This window comes from Chrysemys picta, chromosome 2 (assembly GCF_011386835.1).
Source record: "Chrysemys picta bellii isolate R12L10 chromosome 2, ASM1138683v2, whole genome shotgun sequence".
Classification (NCBI taxonomy): Eukaryota; Metazoa; Chordata; order Testudines; family Emydidae; genus Chrysemys; species Chrysemys picta.
This window is the reverse complement of record NC_088792.1, coordinates 274,640,584-274,657,263: the sequence shown is the minus strand read 5'-3', so window position 1 is coordinate 274,657,263 and position 16,680 is coordinate 274,640,584. Positions and strand designations below refer to the sequence as shown.

At 49.8% G+C, this 16,680-nt stretch overlaps 1 protein-coding gene across 7 annotated transcripts in view; it reads left to right on the top strand.

Annotated features, from left to right (window-relative positions):
* Positions 1-3,372: 3,372 nt before the first annotated feature.
* Positions 3,373-16,680, top strand: part of DNAAF11 (dynein axonemal assembly factor 11) — a 55,794-nt gene continuing 42,486 nt past the window's right edge. Inside the window, exons 1-2 of one of the 7 annotated variants that reach the window (XM_065586171.1) lie at positions 3,375-3,682; positions 12,285-12,452. In XM_065586171.1, the coding sequence (XP_065442243.1) occupies positions 3,673-3,682; positions 12,285-12,452 (178 nt within the window). In that variant the 5' untranslated portion in view covers positions 3,375-3,672. The other 6 variants (XM_065586170.1, XM_065586169.1, XM_065586173.1 and 3 more) reach the window with 6 other exon arrangements.

Genomic DNA, 16,680 nt, shown 5'->3' with positions numbered 1-16,680 from the left:
ACCACCTAAGAAGCAAAATTTGACATCTCATTTTTGCCTAATCTGGAACATCAACATGGGCATTGAGCAAGCCTTATGCTTTTAGGCATAAATCTCCTTCAGGGAAATCAGGAAGGAAATGTGTCCTTTCCTGCATTGTAAATTAGCCAGATTTGTTGTGGATTTTCTTTTTCTTTCTTCTGAAGCATCAGGTAGAATGCCTGCAGAAGGTTGTATACTGGCCCGGATGAACCAGTGATCTGGTCTGGTGAGATAATTTAGAAGATTCTGTATAAAATTTACATTCTCCACAACGTAGTCAAAAACATTTTAAACATGCTGTGCTTAATCTTCTCTTTCTGATTGGTGTGGAATAGCCATCAAAGAGAAGAGAGAGAACCCTATTGCTTGGGAGACTGAAACAAGACTGGACAAAATCCTATTAATTAGTATTATTTATTTTATTATGTGAGCACCAAAAGGCCCTGTTGTGCTAGGTCCCATGCAAACAGACACACATTGAGTCCCTGCCCCAAAGAGCTTACAATCAAACTTGAAACAAAATGCAACAAGTGGGTATGACAAATAGTAGGAGAGAAAGAAATAAATAAAGTATAGGAAACAATCTTGCACAGGCAGGGCATGGTCTAGGCTCTTGCCATCTCTATGGTTCTGTAAAGTGCACCTTGAACCACCAGATGGTGCCAAATAACTATATATTTCTTTGTCCTTTATGTGGCTTTATTAGTTGTGGGCCAGATAGACAAAGAGAACCAAGGAAGTTAAACTATTGACTGCCATCCTCCTTATATCTCATTAGCTGTGCAAAAACATAGAACATTTAAATCAGTGACCCCTTTTTTCTTATCCACCTGTGTGGTTATATAAATAATATGTAAAATTAGAAAGCTGCATAGCTGCCAATTTTTGTGCGGCTCCATATTTGGCATGATATACAAATGATTTAGTGAGTGAATTTGCATATCTGCAAATAAGTTGCCTATAATTTTACTGCAGTTTACAAAAGCTTTGTGGATTTGTTGCTAGTGGATGGTGTTGACCTGGCCACCTGGAAATCCCTCAGTTTACAAGGCAGCAATAGGGCAGGTTTCCCACATACACTGCTCTGCCAGCATGTCTCAAGAAAAGTTGATAAAGATCTTGGCTTCTGTGGTGAATTTGCCAATAATACAAAGGTTGGTGATTATTTTGCAATATAGAGAGTCAGATACTATGGTGATGAGTGCAGGATAAGTACAGAATAGGAGCTGAAACTGAGACCCATAAACATATCTCATTTAGGGGCCACCAAACATCCATTAGATGGCAACAATTTTTACTACCTAGTGAGCTGGACTAGATTCAAACTGGTGAAAGGCTCTGTAGCTCTTTAGCAATATCTTGCGGTATCCACCCCAAGTAAATGCTAATGTGTGCTTCAAAAATGTGTGTTTTCTTGAAAGATACATTTATTAAATCAAGTTCTGACATTTTTGGAAATTACACAGGCAGTGTTTTCTACTCTCTGTACACACAAGCAAAATCTCCACCCACTGTTCTCAGTCTTCTATAAACACACACTACAATCAGTTGCCCCACCATGTTCTTAAAAAGGACAGTTTTCATGAATCAAAACACAAACAATAAAGATACGACAATAAAATAAATATTAATGCAACATCCAAATTCACTACTGAACACAAGATTTTGCAATTTAAAATCATTTCAACAATTACAATTATTCCAGGGGCCTCAATAAACCTGAGGTGTCCTATATTTATATATAGTTTTTTGTACTTTTAAAATATATCTAAATAAAAAAACGTTAAAGTTGCAAAATAAAGAACTCAGAAGACAGTAAATGCCAGAATTATGGTTACCCAGGCAACCTTAATACTACACCCTTTTACAGATAAAAAAGGATGCAATCTTCAATTACATGAACACATACTATTTTTCCCCATATGAGTGGTTAGTAAGGTGTGAACCCAGAACATTCAAATCTACAGCACAGACCTTTACCAGGGTGGTTGCAGAATTAGGATGTTATTTTGTGTGTGGACCAATTTTTGAAAGAGGACATATGACCCAATTTGTCAGTGGGTCACAGAGCAATGTTGCATATCAGGATTCTTGGCTCTAAGAGTAGTGTGTGGTCTAGTGGGTAGAATAGTGGTTGTCATGATTTCAGGATAACTACACCTGTATTACCCCCTCCGTGGTCCATTTCAGGAGTGTCCAACCATGTCTCCGCTCTCCGCTGTCACTGGTCTCTGGACAGGGACCCTTGCCCCACCTGCTTCTGAGTTGAGGTTTTAAGGCTACACAGCATCCTTGCCTAACACTGTGATATCCCTAGCAAGCCACTCTTGGATTACATTGTGGGTTACATAGATCCATAGAGTTAGGCACTTCTTAAAGGTAATGTGGCTAAGTGGATAACTTTTGGCATTGTCATTTGAGGCCATGGTCCTAGTGCCAGTACTTCTTGAAGTGACTTTATGCAATCTTTTACTTCCTGTCTTTCCAAAATAGTGAAATGATAGTGGTTTGCCTTCTGGGTAGCAGGGTGAGGCCCTGCTTGATTGTAAGTGTTGTCATCTGCATAGAAAAATAAACACCAATGGGAAAAAACTTGAATTTACAGTCTCCTGGGCCCTATCTCACAGCCCCTTCCTTTAAACCAAAAGGTATTGGGTGGGATGGGTTTGTCTCCAATGAATGAGATTTTTCCTGAGATGTGACAGAATTAATGTGGTCGTTTAAAGCTTGACTGTCACTCCAGATTCATGATAGCAAAACTGGGTGAGACAATATCCTTTATTAGACCAACTTCAGTTGGTGGAAGAGACAGAGAGAAGCTTTGAAACTAACTACACAGAGCTCTTCTTCAGGTCTGGGAAAGGTACTCACAGCATCACTGGGAAATACAAGGTGGAACAGAGTGTTAAGCATAGGTGGTAACACATATTTGCAAGGGACCATTCAAAATAAAGTGGGCTATTAACATTACTGCAGTCATAGGTCAAAGGAGGGCTAGTGGGTTACAGATTGTGATAAAGAGACATAAGCCCAGTATCCCTATGGAGTCCATGATTTTTAGCATCTCGGAAAGTTATGAATTTGAGCACCCAGGCTCATGTCTTGAAGGTGGTGTGTACGTGTCCCTTGGGGAGGAGGACTCAGAGGTCGGATATGGAGTGAGCTTGTGGTGATTATGAACTTCGACAGTCCTGGCTGAGGTGCGGTGTCTGTGGTGCAGACCCTGGATTTTAAAATAATTTCCCTTAATGATTGTAGAAAGAAAATAAAAGCATAAAAAACCCCAATTGCCGAGGCCTGGAGACTCTCCAGGGAGCACAGGGGCCCAACAGGCAAGGCTGGGGGGGATCGGGCAGGGGCGCGGAGAGTTGGAGGAGGGTATTGCAGGCCGGTGCTGTTCCACCCTTACCGTCCCGAGGAGATAGGACCCCCCGCCCGACCCACATCCCGAACAGGGCCCCCGGGGCGCGGGGGTGGAGAGGTTCACTCCCCTCCGATCACCCTGCAGCCAACGCGCGAGGGGAGGGAGACACAGCGCCCGGCCCCGCTCTGAGGCCCGCCCGGCCCCGTTGCCATGGCTGCGCCGGGTGGCGTCCGGTAATGGCGGCGGGAGCGGAGCGGGGGCCGTGAAGCCGCCTTGCGAGTCGGGCCATGGTGCGGAGTGAGTGTCCCCCTGCGCCGCGCCGCGCCGCGCCGCTGACTGGGAGCGGGGCCGGCACCTGCCCAGCCCCCGCATCCCCTGTCTCTACCCGCCCCCGCGGACCCCACCCCACCCACCGCCCATCGGGTCCCTCATCTCCCCTCCCCAGCCACTGCCCATCGGGTCCCCCATCTTCCCTCCCCATCCCCATCCCCATCCCCCCCCATCCCCAGCCACCGCCCATCGGCTCCCCCATCTCCCCTCCTTTCCCCCCCATCCCCAGCCACCGCCCATCGGGTCCCCCATCTCCCCTCCCTTCCTCCCCATCCCCAGCCACCGCCCATCGGGTCCCCCGTCTCCCCTCCCTTCCTCCCCATCCCCAGCCACCGCCCATCGGCTCCCCCGTCTCCCCTCCCCTCCCCCCCATCCCCACCCACCGCCCATCGGCTCCCCCGTCTCCCCTCCCTTCCTCCCCATCCCCAGCCACCGCCCATCGGGTCCCCCGTCTCCCCTCCCTTCCTCCCCATCCCCAGCCACCGCCCATCGGGTCCCCCATCTCCCCTCCCTTCCTCCCCATCCCCAGCCACCGCCCATCGGGTCCCCCATCTCCCCTCCCTTCCTCCCCATCCCCAGCCACCGCCCATCGGGTCCCCCATCTCCCCTCCCTTCCTCCCCATCCCCATCCATCGCCCATCGGGTCCCCCATCTCCCCTCTCTCCCCCCCCATCCCAGCCACTGCCCATCAGCTCCCCCATCTCCCTCCTGTCCCCATCCCCCCACATCCCCAGCCACCACCCATCGGCTCCCCCGTCTCCCCTCTCCTTCCCTCCCCCATCCCCAGCCACCACCCATCGGCTCCCCCATCTCCCTCCCCATCCCCAGCCACAACCCATCGGCTCCCCCATCTCCCCTCCCCTCCCCTTCCTCCCCATCCCTAGCCACTGCCCTTCGGCTCCCCCATCTCCCTCCCCATCCCCTTCCCCATCTCCCCAGACTCTCCTCGCTGCCCCCCCATCCCCAGCCACTACCCATCCCCAAGCTTTCCTCCCCTTCATCCCTTGCCTCCCATCCCCAGCCACTACCCATCCCCAGGCTCCCCCATCTCCCCAGACTTCCCTCCCCTCATCTCCCCAACCTCCCTTTCCCTCCCCCAGCCTCTCCTACCCTTTAATCCCCAACCTCCTTCCCCTTCCCCTCATCCCCAGCCACTACCCATGCCCAAGCTTTCCTCCCCTTCATCCCCAGCTTCTCCCCTTCCCGCTCCTCCATCCCCAGCCACTACCCATCCCCAGGCTTCCCCAGCCTACCCATCCCCTCCCCCTAATCCCCAGTCGCTACCCATCCCCACTCTTCCCCATCTCCCGTCCCGCCCTCCTCATCCCCAGCCACTACCCATCCCCTCCCCCCTAATCCCCAGTCACTACCCATCCCCACGCTTCCCCTTCTCCCCTCCCGCCCTCCTCATCCCCAGCCACTATCCATCCCCAGGCTTCCCCAGCCTACCCATCCCCTCCCCCCTAATCCCCAGTCACTACCCATCCCCACGCTTCCCCATCTCCCCTCCCGCCCTCCTCATCCCCAGCCACTACCCATCCCCAGGCTCCCTCAGCCTACCCATCCCCTCCCCCTAATCCCCAGTCACTACCCATCCCCACGCTTCCCCATCTCCCATCCCGCCCTCCTCATCCCCAGCCACTATCCATCCCCACCCCCCTAATCCCCAGTCGCTACCCATCCCCACTCTTCCCCATCTCCCATCCCGCCCTCCTCATCCCCAGCCACTACCCATCCCCAGGCTCCCCCAGCCTACCCATCCCCTCCCCCTAATCCCCAGTCACTACCCATCCCCACGCTTCCCCATCTCCCCTCCCACCCTCCTCATCCCCAGCCACTACCCATCCCCAGGCTCCCCCAGCCTACCCATCCCCTTCCCCTAATCCCCAGTCACTACCCATCCCCACGCTTCTCCATCTCCCGTCCCACCCTCCTCATCCCCAGTCACTACCCATCCCCAGACTCCCCCAGCCTACCCATCCCCTCCCCCCTAATCCCCAGTCGCTACCCATCCCCACGCTTCCCCATCTCCTGTCCCGCCCTCCTCATCCCCAGCCACTACCCATCCCCAGGCTCCCCCAGCCTACCCATCCCCTCCCCCCTAATCCCCAGTCGCTACCCATCCCCAGGCTTCCCCATCTCCCCTCCAGCCCTCCTCATCCCCAGCCACTACCCATCCCCAGGCTCCCCCAGCCTACCCATCCCCTCCCCCCTAATCCCCAGTCACTACCCATCCCCACGCTTCCCCATCTCCCGTCCCGCCCTCCTCATCCCCAGCCACTACCCATCCCCAGGCTCCCCCAGCCTACCCATCCCCTCCCCCCCTAATCCCCAGTCGCTACCCATCCCCACGCTTCCCCATCTCCCCTCCAGCCCTCCTCATCCCCAGCCACTACCCATCCTCTCCCCACAATCCCCAGTCGCTACCCATCCCCACGCTTCCCCATCTCCCCTCCAGCCCTCTTCATCCCCAGCCACTACCCATCCCCTCTCCCCTAATCCCCAGTCGCTACCCATCCCCACGCTTCCCCATCTCCCCTCCCACCCTCCTCATCCCCAGCCACTACCCATCCCCAGGCTCCCCCAGCCTACCCATCCCCTCCCCCCTAATCCACAGTCGCTACCCATCCCCACGCTTCCCCATCTCCCGTCCCGCCCTCCTCATCCCCAGCCACTACCCATCCCCAGGCTCCCCCAGCCTACCCATCCCCTCCCCCTAATCCCCACTCGCTACCCATCCCCATGCTTCCCCATCTCCTCTCCCATCCTCCTCATCCCCAGCCACTACCCATCCCTAGACTCCCCCCGAGCCTGGGGAATCCTACTTGCAAACATAATTGTGCACTGCTCGATGGAGGGAGTAGTTACCTGTCTAGCTGTTCGTCTTTGTTTACCTTTTTAGCCGTTTTCCCCCCTATTGTTCAGTAAAAGTGGTCAGTTTCTGAAAATCAAGGTGTCTCTACAAGGACATTTGCTAATGGAAGAACTTCAGGGTAGGGGAGAATGTACATGTTGCGGCCTAAAGATATCACACTGACTTTATAAACGTTTCTTTTTCTTTTTCCAAACCCAAAATAGACTCCACTACATCATAATTTAAAAACATAAATAAAAGTAGGGAAAGTAAACTGTTATCATTAATTAATGGAAACAACCTAAAATACGTTCCAATCCATGTATTTAATGGCATTCAAAATGACTGACATTAAAAGTCACTCTGTTATGAGATCATAATTTTTGAGAGGTAAAATGGTGCACTCTGAAAGGTGGTACCCTTGATTCCTCCTGAGGGAATTCTGCACCCAAAAAAAAAAAAAATTCTGTGCCAAAAATTATGAACACAATATTTTAAAATTCTGCAAATTTTATTTTTCAATAAATAAATGTGGTTCCAGTATGGCAGTGGGGAGCACAGGCCACTGACTGCATTGAGGTGGGAGATCAATGGGGTGGGATGTGTGGCTTGATAGGGTGGGGGTCCAGGTGCACCCGGTTGGGCTCAGTGGGGTGGGGGTCTGGGTGTAGGGAGCTTGTCGGAGGGGCCCAGGTGTAGGGCGATAGGGCTTGTCAAGGTGAGCGTTCGATGGGCCTGCTTAACGGGGGAGTCCTAACTGCTGCCGAGGGGATGCCGCATGCCAGGCTCCTACTTCTCCCCACGATTCCCCTATCCCCTTTTCTTCTCCATCCCCCCCCCCTCCCACATTCCCCTCCCCCTGCCCTATTCACCCCCTTCCTTCCCCCCACCCCCTTATTCCCCCATCCCCCATTTCCCCCATCCCCATTACCCAGCCCCACCACAGACACTCACTGTTCCACAGAAAATAGGAAGGCTCCCAGTACACAGAAGGGGAGCACAACTGGCACTATGACTAGGGTTACCATTCGTCCGGATTTACCCGGACATGTCCTCCTTTTTGTGTTAAAAATAGCGTCCGGGGGGGAATTTGTAAATCACTAAAAATGTCCGGGATTTCCCCCCCAGGCAGAGCAGAGCGAGCGCCTGGGAGGGCTGCAGGAAAGTCAGCCGCTCGCATGGGGCTCTGGCAGCCAGAGCCCTTCCCCCTGCAGCTTGCCGGGCTGGACTCCGGAGCAGCTGTAGAGCTCCTCCCCCCCACCCCCCCCCGCATTCTGAGCCGGCCGGCCTGCCGGGCCGTTTGCATCGGGCCTCGGCAGCTCCTCCTCCCCTGCAGCCCAGCGCCCCGCTCCGGCAGCACTGTGCGGGGGCAGGGACCGGGTTGTGTGTTGCGCTGGGGAGCACAGCCACGTGTCCGGCTCCGCACAGAGCCCAACACCATGTTCTGAGTGGCAGGGTTAGGGGGCCAGGGGGCAGGAGAAGGGGCAGGGAGATTTTGGAGGGGGCAGTCAAGAGACGGGGGGGGGGGGTCGGGAGTTCGGGGGGGGGCTTTTTGTGGGGAGTGGAGAAGGTTTTGGGCAGTCAGGATACAGGTAGGAGGTAGGGTCCTGGGGGGCAGTTTGGGGGGGGGGGTCTTAGGAGGGGGCAGTTAGGGGACAAGGAACAGGGACGCTTAGGTAGGGGGTGGGGTTCTGGAGGGCAGTTAGGAGCAGGGGTCCCAGGAGGGGGCAGTCAGGGGACAAGGAGCGGGGGGCGGTGTTTGGGAGTTCTGGGGGGGCTGTCAGGGGGCAGGGGTGGGGAGAGGGATCGGAGCAGTCAGGGGACAGGGAGCAGACGGGTTTAGATGGGTCGGTAGTTCTGGGGAGGGCTGTCAGAGGACAAGGAGCAGGGAGGGTTGGGAGTTCTGGGGGGGGCTGTCGGGGTGGGGAGTGGTTGGATGGGGCGTGGGAGTCCCAGGGGTCTGTCTGGAGGTGGGGGTGTGGATAAGGGTTGGGGCAATCAGGGTACAGGTAGGGGTAGGCTCCTAGGGGGCCAGTTAGGATGGGGGGAGGGTCTCAGGAGGGGGCAGTCAGGTGACAAGAGGCAGGGAGGCTTAGGTAGGGGGTGGAGTCCTGGGGGGCAGTTAGGGGCAGGGGTCCCAGGAGGGGGCAGTCAGGGGACAAGGAACGGGGGAGGGTTGGGGGTTCTGAGGGGGGCGGGAAGTGGGAGGGGCAGGGGCGGGGCTAGGGCAGGATGGGGGCGGGGCTCCTCCCGTCCTCTTTTTTGCTTGCTGAAATATGGTAACCCTAACTATGACCCAAGAGGCTGCGTTCAGCTGCACAGTCAGCGGCCTCCTTCAGCTGGGCAGCTCTGCGTTTGCAGAAATGGGGGCAGGGGCAGTGCCACGTACTCCCATGTGCCCCTCCCATGCTTCGCCTCTGTTTGAAGGGCAACCCCTCCTCCCCCCAAACTGCGCACATGTTCACCCTCTCCCCCTCCCATGGCTTCCCTTTGCTTCCGCGCCATTTTCTGCAGGGAACCACAGGAATTCTGCGGAGCGGGGGGCATTTTCTGCAGCCGCACAGTCCGGCAGAATACCACCCAGGAGTAACTTGATATAGACCAATTAAGAACAGGAACACTGGGAGATTCTAGACTTCATGGCTTTCCCTTACTCTATGATTTTCCACTTTCTCTTAATCTATTTTAATTGTATATTGCCACTGCTGTTATGCTGCCAGTCCCCTGCTGGGCTAAACTAGTGCTTTGGAAATCAACATCTCTGTGTGAAGTTGGCAGATGCATGCTGAGAGAAGATATTGCTGTGTGAAGTAGTGTGGCTTCATCTTCTGAACCTGTGGTATTTTCAGTCTTAAAATAATGTTAGAAAAGTTTACTGCTGCCTTAAGTCCAGGCTTATCATTGTCTTTTGATTTATCTACAGCCCAACACCTGCTTCGATTTCTTTCAGTTTCCTCACAGCTCTCCCTGATGTCTTCTCCTCTATGAATGAAACCATCTCACTACCGGAACCCCACTCTTAACCACTTTCAGGATAAATTGTCACCTGTTGTCACCAGTTGACATCATCACTCACTAGCTCCAATGGATCTTTGTCTGGTGTCCCCATTTTCAGAATAAAACCCTCACTTCCTAACTACCATCCAGTTTCCAATCTCTCTGACATTATTAAAGTTCGGAGGAAAATGTTTCTGATCACTGCTTTTACTGGTTTCAGTTGACTTTCAACTTTTTCACAATACTGAGACTGCTTTTTTCTGGGATGTTAGTGAACTAATTGCCTCTGGACATAGGTCTCTCTCTTTTTGATCTCAGGGTGATTTTTGACATTATCAATCTCTCCAAGCAAGATCAGGAAGCCAGTAGGCGTAATTCTACATTGCCTTGCACTTTGTATAGTCATGTACACTTGTGCAGTGAGCGTAAAATGCTACCAAGTTAAGAGTAACTATAAAATGTACAAGGCAGTGGAGAATCAGGCTCTATATCTCCAGCATTCACTTCTCTTGGTACCAATCTTTCCTTTTTGCTTTTTATTTCTAGAAGAGGCTTTATATCTTTCCCCTTTCTTAATTTGACCATACCTCTGCCGATATCTTTATCTGTGCCATAATCTTCTGATCTTGGCTATTACAATATTGCCTTTCCTTGTTTTTTCCAAATGCATACCCTTTAATCTTCAGGGTATCCTGTATGCCAGTGGTTCTCAACCTGTGGTCTGCAGACCCCTACTGGTCTGCAGACTATGTCTAAGGCAGGGGTTCTCAAACTTAATTGCATTGTGATCCCCTTCTGACAACAAAAATTACTACATTACCCCAGGAGGGGGGACCAAAGCCTGAGCCTGCCCGAGTCCCATCACCCTGAGGGGTGGGGGGCAAAGCCTGAGGCCCACCACTCTCGGGGGGAGGGGGTGAAGCCAAAGCCCCCAGGCTTCAGCCGAAGGCAGGGGGCCTATAACCTGAGCCCCGACGCCCATGGCCGAAGTCCTCGGGCTTCAGCTTCGGCCCGGGCGGTGAACTCAGGCTTCAGCTTCAGTCCCAGGCCCCAGCAAGTCTAAGCCAGCCCTGGTGACCCCATTAAAATGGGGTTGTGACCCACTTTGGGGTCCCGACCCACAGTTTGAGAACTGCTGGTCTAAGTGGACCGTGAAAGGTTGTCATTACCATAGAACAATGGTTTTCAACATGTGGTCTGCAGACAGCATGTCTAAGATTTCCGAAGGGGTCCTGTAGTAGTTCCGGTGTGGGGCTCGTCCCTTCCAGGGGCGCCTGGAAGCCAGGCCGCCCCGCTACAGGTCCCCATCTCCATTTGAAATTTTTAGGGGTTCACAAATGAAAAAAGGTTGAGAACCACTGCTGTATGCTACAGCCAGCTTTCCACTCTTACTATAGGAATTGGATCCATATTGCCCTCCTCTTCTGTCATCTTCATTGGTTTTCTAGCCATGTCCAAACCCAATTCAAAATTACCCTACAAATATTCAAATCTCAATTAGTTTGGTCTATCCTATCTTATGTCTACCTGCTGCCCCACTCAGTCTTCTCCAGTTTTGACCTCTTCTATGTTAGACTCAACATTATTAATTATTTTTTATTTATTTGTATTACAGTAGTTTCTAGGAGCCCCAGTCATGAACCAAAAGCCCATTGTGCTAGGTGCTGTACAAACACAGAATAAAAAGATGGTCCCTGCCCCCAAAGAGTTTATAATCTGTTTAAGACAAGAGACCACAGATGGATACAGACAGTTGGGGGAGTACAAGGAAACAGTGAGACACTATTGGTCAGCATGATAGGCAGTGGTCTCAGCACACCAGTAGACTAATCTTTATCAAGTTCTTTTTAGGAATTATGGGAAAAGAGCAATTTGAAAGAGGATGATGAGTTAGTTTTGCAGATGTTTATGGTGAGCTCCTCCCAAGTGTAAGAGGTAGCATGGTAGAAAGCACAAAGGTGCTTGTTTGAAAATGTATCAAGTGAGTGATGGAGGCTGACATCTCCATAGTGAATGAGAGATGATTGGTAGGGTGGGTGGAGGCCATGGTGGGCCTTGAAAGTGAAATCAAATAGCTTATGTTTGATGCAATAGAGCAGTGGTCTCCAAACTTTTTTGATCGTGCACCCCTATCACCCCCAAGGATCCACTTTGGAGACCACTGCAATAGAGAGGGGTGAGCCAGTGGAGGCATGTGTAACCCTCAGTTTCTCACCTTGCAGTGTGAAAGTCTGACATACAAATGTTCCTTTAACCTGCTGCTCCTCTCTCCCTCCACTGCACCCCACTCACAGTTGCTGTCCTTGATCAGCGAAGACCGAGAGTTCAGAGCAAGCATACAATACGCCCTTCCTCCTTTGCACTGCTGCACAAATCAGCCCACAGTCTGGCCTATATGAAGACAATGGGATTTGTACCAGTTTATGGCAGGATCAAATTTTGTCCCCAGGGAAGACCGCCAACTTCATTATTTCTCTTGTGTCAAAAATAATGTCAATTTGATTCACACAGTGAATGCTATCATGGCAGAATGTGCTGAGACATCATGTCTCTTGCTAATTTTGTAGTGGTAGGTATTATAATTGGTGTTTGTGTTGAAAGTCTGTTCATTAAGGACAAAGAAAAGATTTAATTAACTTCCTTAGTAGATTACAAGTAGATTACCAGAAAATTCCCTCCATAAAGTCAGTTTCCATTACATGGTGATGTGTCTTGCAGTCACTGAAGAACTTCTTAGACAACGTGCAGAGCATAACAACCGTGAACTTTTTTCATTGGAAGAAATCTCCTTGCACCAGCAGGAAATAGAACAACTAGAATACATTGACAAATTGTGTCGAGATTTAAAAATCCTCTATCTTCAAAATAACCTAATTCCAAAAATTGGTAAGTGTTTTATTCATTGTTGTTTTTTAAACTGAGTTACATGCATGTACCTGAGGTTAAGAAAATGGCCATAAGGTTTGGCGTTTAAGGGAGCGGAAAGAAATGAGCAACAAGGGAATCAGTAAATGTCCCAATCCTGAAAGATTCTGAGCACCCTCAACTCCTATTGACTTCAGTGGGAGTTAAGGTGCTCAGCATCTCAGAGGATTGGGCCCTAATAGCTGAAAGAGAGAACATATAGTTAAGAATTATCAACAGTATATAGGTCTGAAATGATTTTATATTAAAAAAATGTTAATAGCTAAAAAGGCATGGATCAGTTAACTTATTTTGCTACAGATTTATTTTTTACGTCTTTCTTGCGATGAATAAAGCAAACACAGTATGAATTACGGTATCAGGGAACTAGCACACTCTATACTGATGCCAAGAAATCCTCCAGCTCAAGTACAATCCTAAAAATAATTGGTTTGACCCCACTTGTTTCTTCCCTAACTCTTATGAGTTAGAGTATGCTGATATGTAAAGGTGTACAAAAAGTTCACTTTTAGCATGTGTGAGTGAAAAACGTTATTTCATGAGTTCTTATAAGAATTCCTTTATATGTTGATAGCAAAACTCACATTCATGAAGAAAAACAACTCTGCAAGTGAGTGGCAAAATATTGCCCATAAGCATCCCACAGACGGATATGAAACTACACTAGGCCTGGGCTTTGTAGACCTGGACCTACAGAGAATCTGTTGTAACTGAAATAGTTTCAAATGATTACCGGGCCCTTTACAGCCAAATATAAGACAAAGTTCTTGGCTAGAAAAGCTTAGAATCCAAATAGAAGGTATATTGGTGAATGATGAGGGATAGGAAGGAACAAAAGGAAGTCATTAATTAGTGGTGATTAGCATGTGTCTTGTAAGTTTGTTTTTTTAAATGAGGAAACAGCTCAAGATTACTTCAAGACAGACAGCTTTGGGCCCTCCTGATCCTGGGTTGCTCTGAGGGCTAGAGAAGCTCCCAGAGTAATTCGGGCTACGTCTACACTACGGGGGGGGGATCAATTTCAGATATGCAAATTCAGCTATGGGAATAGCATAGCTGAATTCGACGTATCTGATCCGACTTACCCTGCTGTGAGGACGGCGGCAAATCGACCGCCATGGCTCCCCCGTCGACGGCGCTTACTCCTACCTGGGCTGGTGGAGTACATGCGTCAATTCGGGGATTGATTATAGCGTCCCGACAAGACATGATAAATCGATCCCCGAGAGATCAATTTCTACCCGCCGATCCGGGCGGGTAGTGAAGACAAGCCCTTAGACAGAGTCGGGGGCCTAAATTACAGTAGCTTTCCCAGGCTGCCCTCTACGCTGCAGTACTGCATGAGATCTCTACTGTGCTATGTATTGTGGCCCTGCACCTGACACTCCCTTCCCACCCTCATTCCCCCACCCCTTAGCACATCCCCATGGGGTCTTCAGAGGGCCCTTCATGTGATTGGGTCTTTAGAGAGCATCCTTACAGCTATCTTCTGCAGCACGTATGCTAGGATAATGATCCCCCAGTCAGAATCAGGGCTTTTAGGGCTCTGTTATATTGCTTTAGTGCATCAAAGGGTGAGAGCAGGGATGGTGAGGATCTCATTCTGGTTGTTGCTGTGTCCAACTCCTACAAGGATTTATCTTGTCCTTCTGATGGGCCTCACATTTCTGGTAGGTTAGTGTGGGGTATCACAGTGCTCTTTCAATTAATTATCTTTCAGATCATCAGTTACACAACAGCTCCTTGCAGCTGATCTCATTTTTAATAAGATGCTCATTTATTCTTTAATTAGCTTAATGTAGACCACTAGTAGATGGGAGTGCATGTGATTTCCAGATAGAGTTTGCACTACAGTGCAGCTGACTCCCAAGAAAATCACATTGTTGGCAATGGCGGCTATCCCTCGATATGAGGATGATGTCTGCCAGGAGGAAAAAAGTCATGGATGAGACTTAAGATGGCTGAGGAGTCCAATCCGTGCTTTACAGATTTTTCCACATATATGACAGGTGGTTGCTTGGAGAGAGCACAACTGCTGGCCAGGATGCTGTACACTTTCCTTCCTCCGCTGCCATTTCTCAGCTTCTTGAGCAAGGCGATTCTCTTCAAAACGGGCTGAGGCTTGATGTATGATGCAACAGCATTGCAGTCTATTGCCAACTAGCTCTTCTCAATTCATGGGGTCAATGGCTCCCTTAAGATATACTTTCAGGGTGTCCTTGTAGTGTTTCCTCTATCCCCTGCGATACCAAACTGGGAGGGATTGCAACCACTTTGGAGGACAGGGTCATAATTCAAAATGATCTGGACAAATTGGAGAAATGGTCTGAGGTAAACAGGATGAAGTTTAACAAAGACAAATTCAAAGTGCTCCACTTAGGAAGGAAAAATCAGTTTCACACATACAGAATGGGAAGAGACTGTCTAGGAAGGAGTACGGCCGAAAGGGATCTAGGGGTTATAGTGGACCACAAGCTAAATATGAGTCAACAGCATGATGCTGTTGCAAAAAAAGCAAACATGATTCTGGGATGTATTAACAGGTGTGTTGTGAGCAAGACAGGAGAAGTCATTCTTCCGCTCTACTCTGCGCTGGTTAGGCCTCAACTGGAGTATTGTGTCCAGTTCTGGGGACCGCATTTCAAGAAAGATGTGGAGAAATTGGAGAGGGTCCAGAGAAGAGCAACAAGAATGATTAAAGGTCTTGAGAACATGACCTATGAAGGAAGGCTGAAAGAATTGGGTTTGTTTAGTTTGGAAAAGAGAAGACTGAGAGGGGACATGACAGCAGTTTTCAGGTATCTAAAAGGGTGTCATAAGGAGGAGGGAGAAAACTTGTTCACCTTAGCCTCTAAGGATAGAACAAGAAGCAATGGGCTTAAACTGCAGCAAGGGAGGTTTAGGTTGGACATTAGGAAAAAGTTCCTAACTGTCAGGGTGGTTAAACACTGGAATAAATTGAATCCTTTTACCATTACTAAGTTGAGAAAAGAGGAATTGCTTTGGAAGACGAGTATCAGTCATCCGCACACACTGGCCAGCCCAGTGAAGTTGATGTTTCATAATCTTCTCCTCAACGCTGGTGATGTTAGCTGCAAAGAAAACACTAGCATTGGTGCAACGAACTTCCCATCTGATAAGGAGAATCTTCCTAAGGCAGTGCTGCTGGTACCATTCCAGACGCTTAAAATGACTTTAGTATGTCATCCATGTCACACACCCATAAAGAAGAGCGGGGATGACTACTGCATTGTAGACCAGGATCTTAGTTTCCATCCACAGATTCACAACAAAGCAACTTTCCGAAGTATGCGCTGGCACAGTGGCTCCTATGTTCAATCTCCACATTAAGATTGGCTTTCTGGGAAAGGTGGCTAAGGGAAATGTTCAACATTTTCCAGGAGTTCACTACTGATGACAATTTGAAGGAGAAGGGGGGCAACTTGTGCTGGAGCAGCTCTTTAGTCTTCCCATTGTTGAGGGAAAGTCCCAGGATCTGATAGGCGCCTGAGAAAAGAGCTGGGGTGGATTGCAAGTCAGCCTCGGTGTGTGTGAGGATAGCACAGTTGTTGGCATACTGAAAGTTGGTAATAACAGTCCTGGTGACCTTAGTTTTTGAATGAAGATGCCGAAGAGCTGCCTGTTCATACGATACTCAATCCCAATTCCAGAAGAAAGGCGGTCAGAAATAAGAATTAAGATCACAGCAAGATAGATGGAAAAAAAGGGTTGGGGCAATAACACAGCCCTGCTTAACAGCAGTACGTCTGGTGAATGGGTCTGTCTCCAACCCATTACAGAGGATGGTGGTGGTCACGCCATCATGAAGTAGCTTGAGAATGTGAACAAACTTCAATGGATAACTGAACCTAGACAGCACCTACCATCACACTTCACAATTGATGGAATCAAAGGCCTTAGGTCAATAAATGTCATAAACAGCTGGTGTTGTTCTCTACACTTCTGTTGGATCTGTCATGCAACAAAAATCATGTCAGTGGTGCCCCAAGACAGTCTGAAACCACACTGAGATTCCAGAAGGATGTCTTTGGCAAGAGGGAGGAGACGGTTCAAAAGGATGTGAACAAGGATCTTCCCGGCAATGGAGAGGAGGGCAATGCCTTGGTAATTCCCGCACATTGACTTGTCCCCTTTCTTAAAAATGGTCACAATATTGGCATTCTTTAGG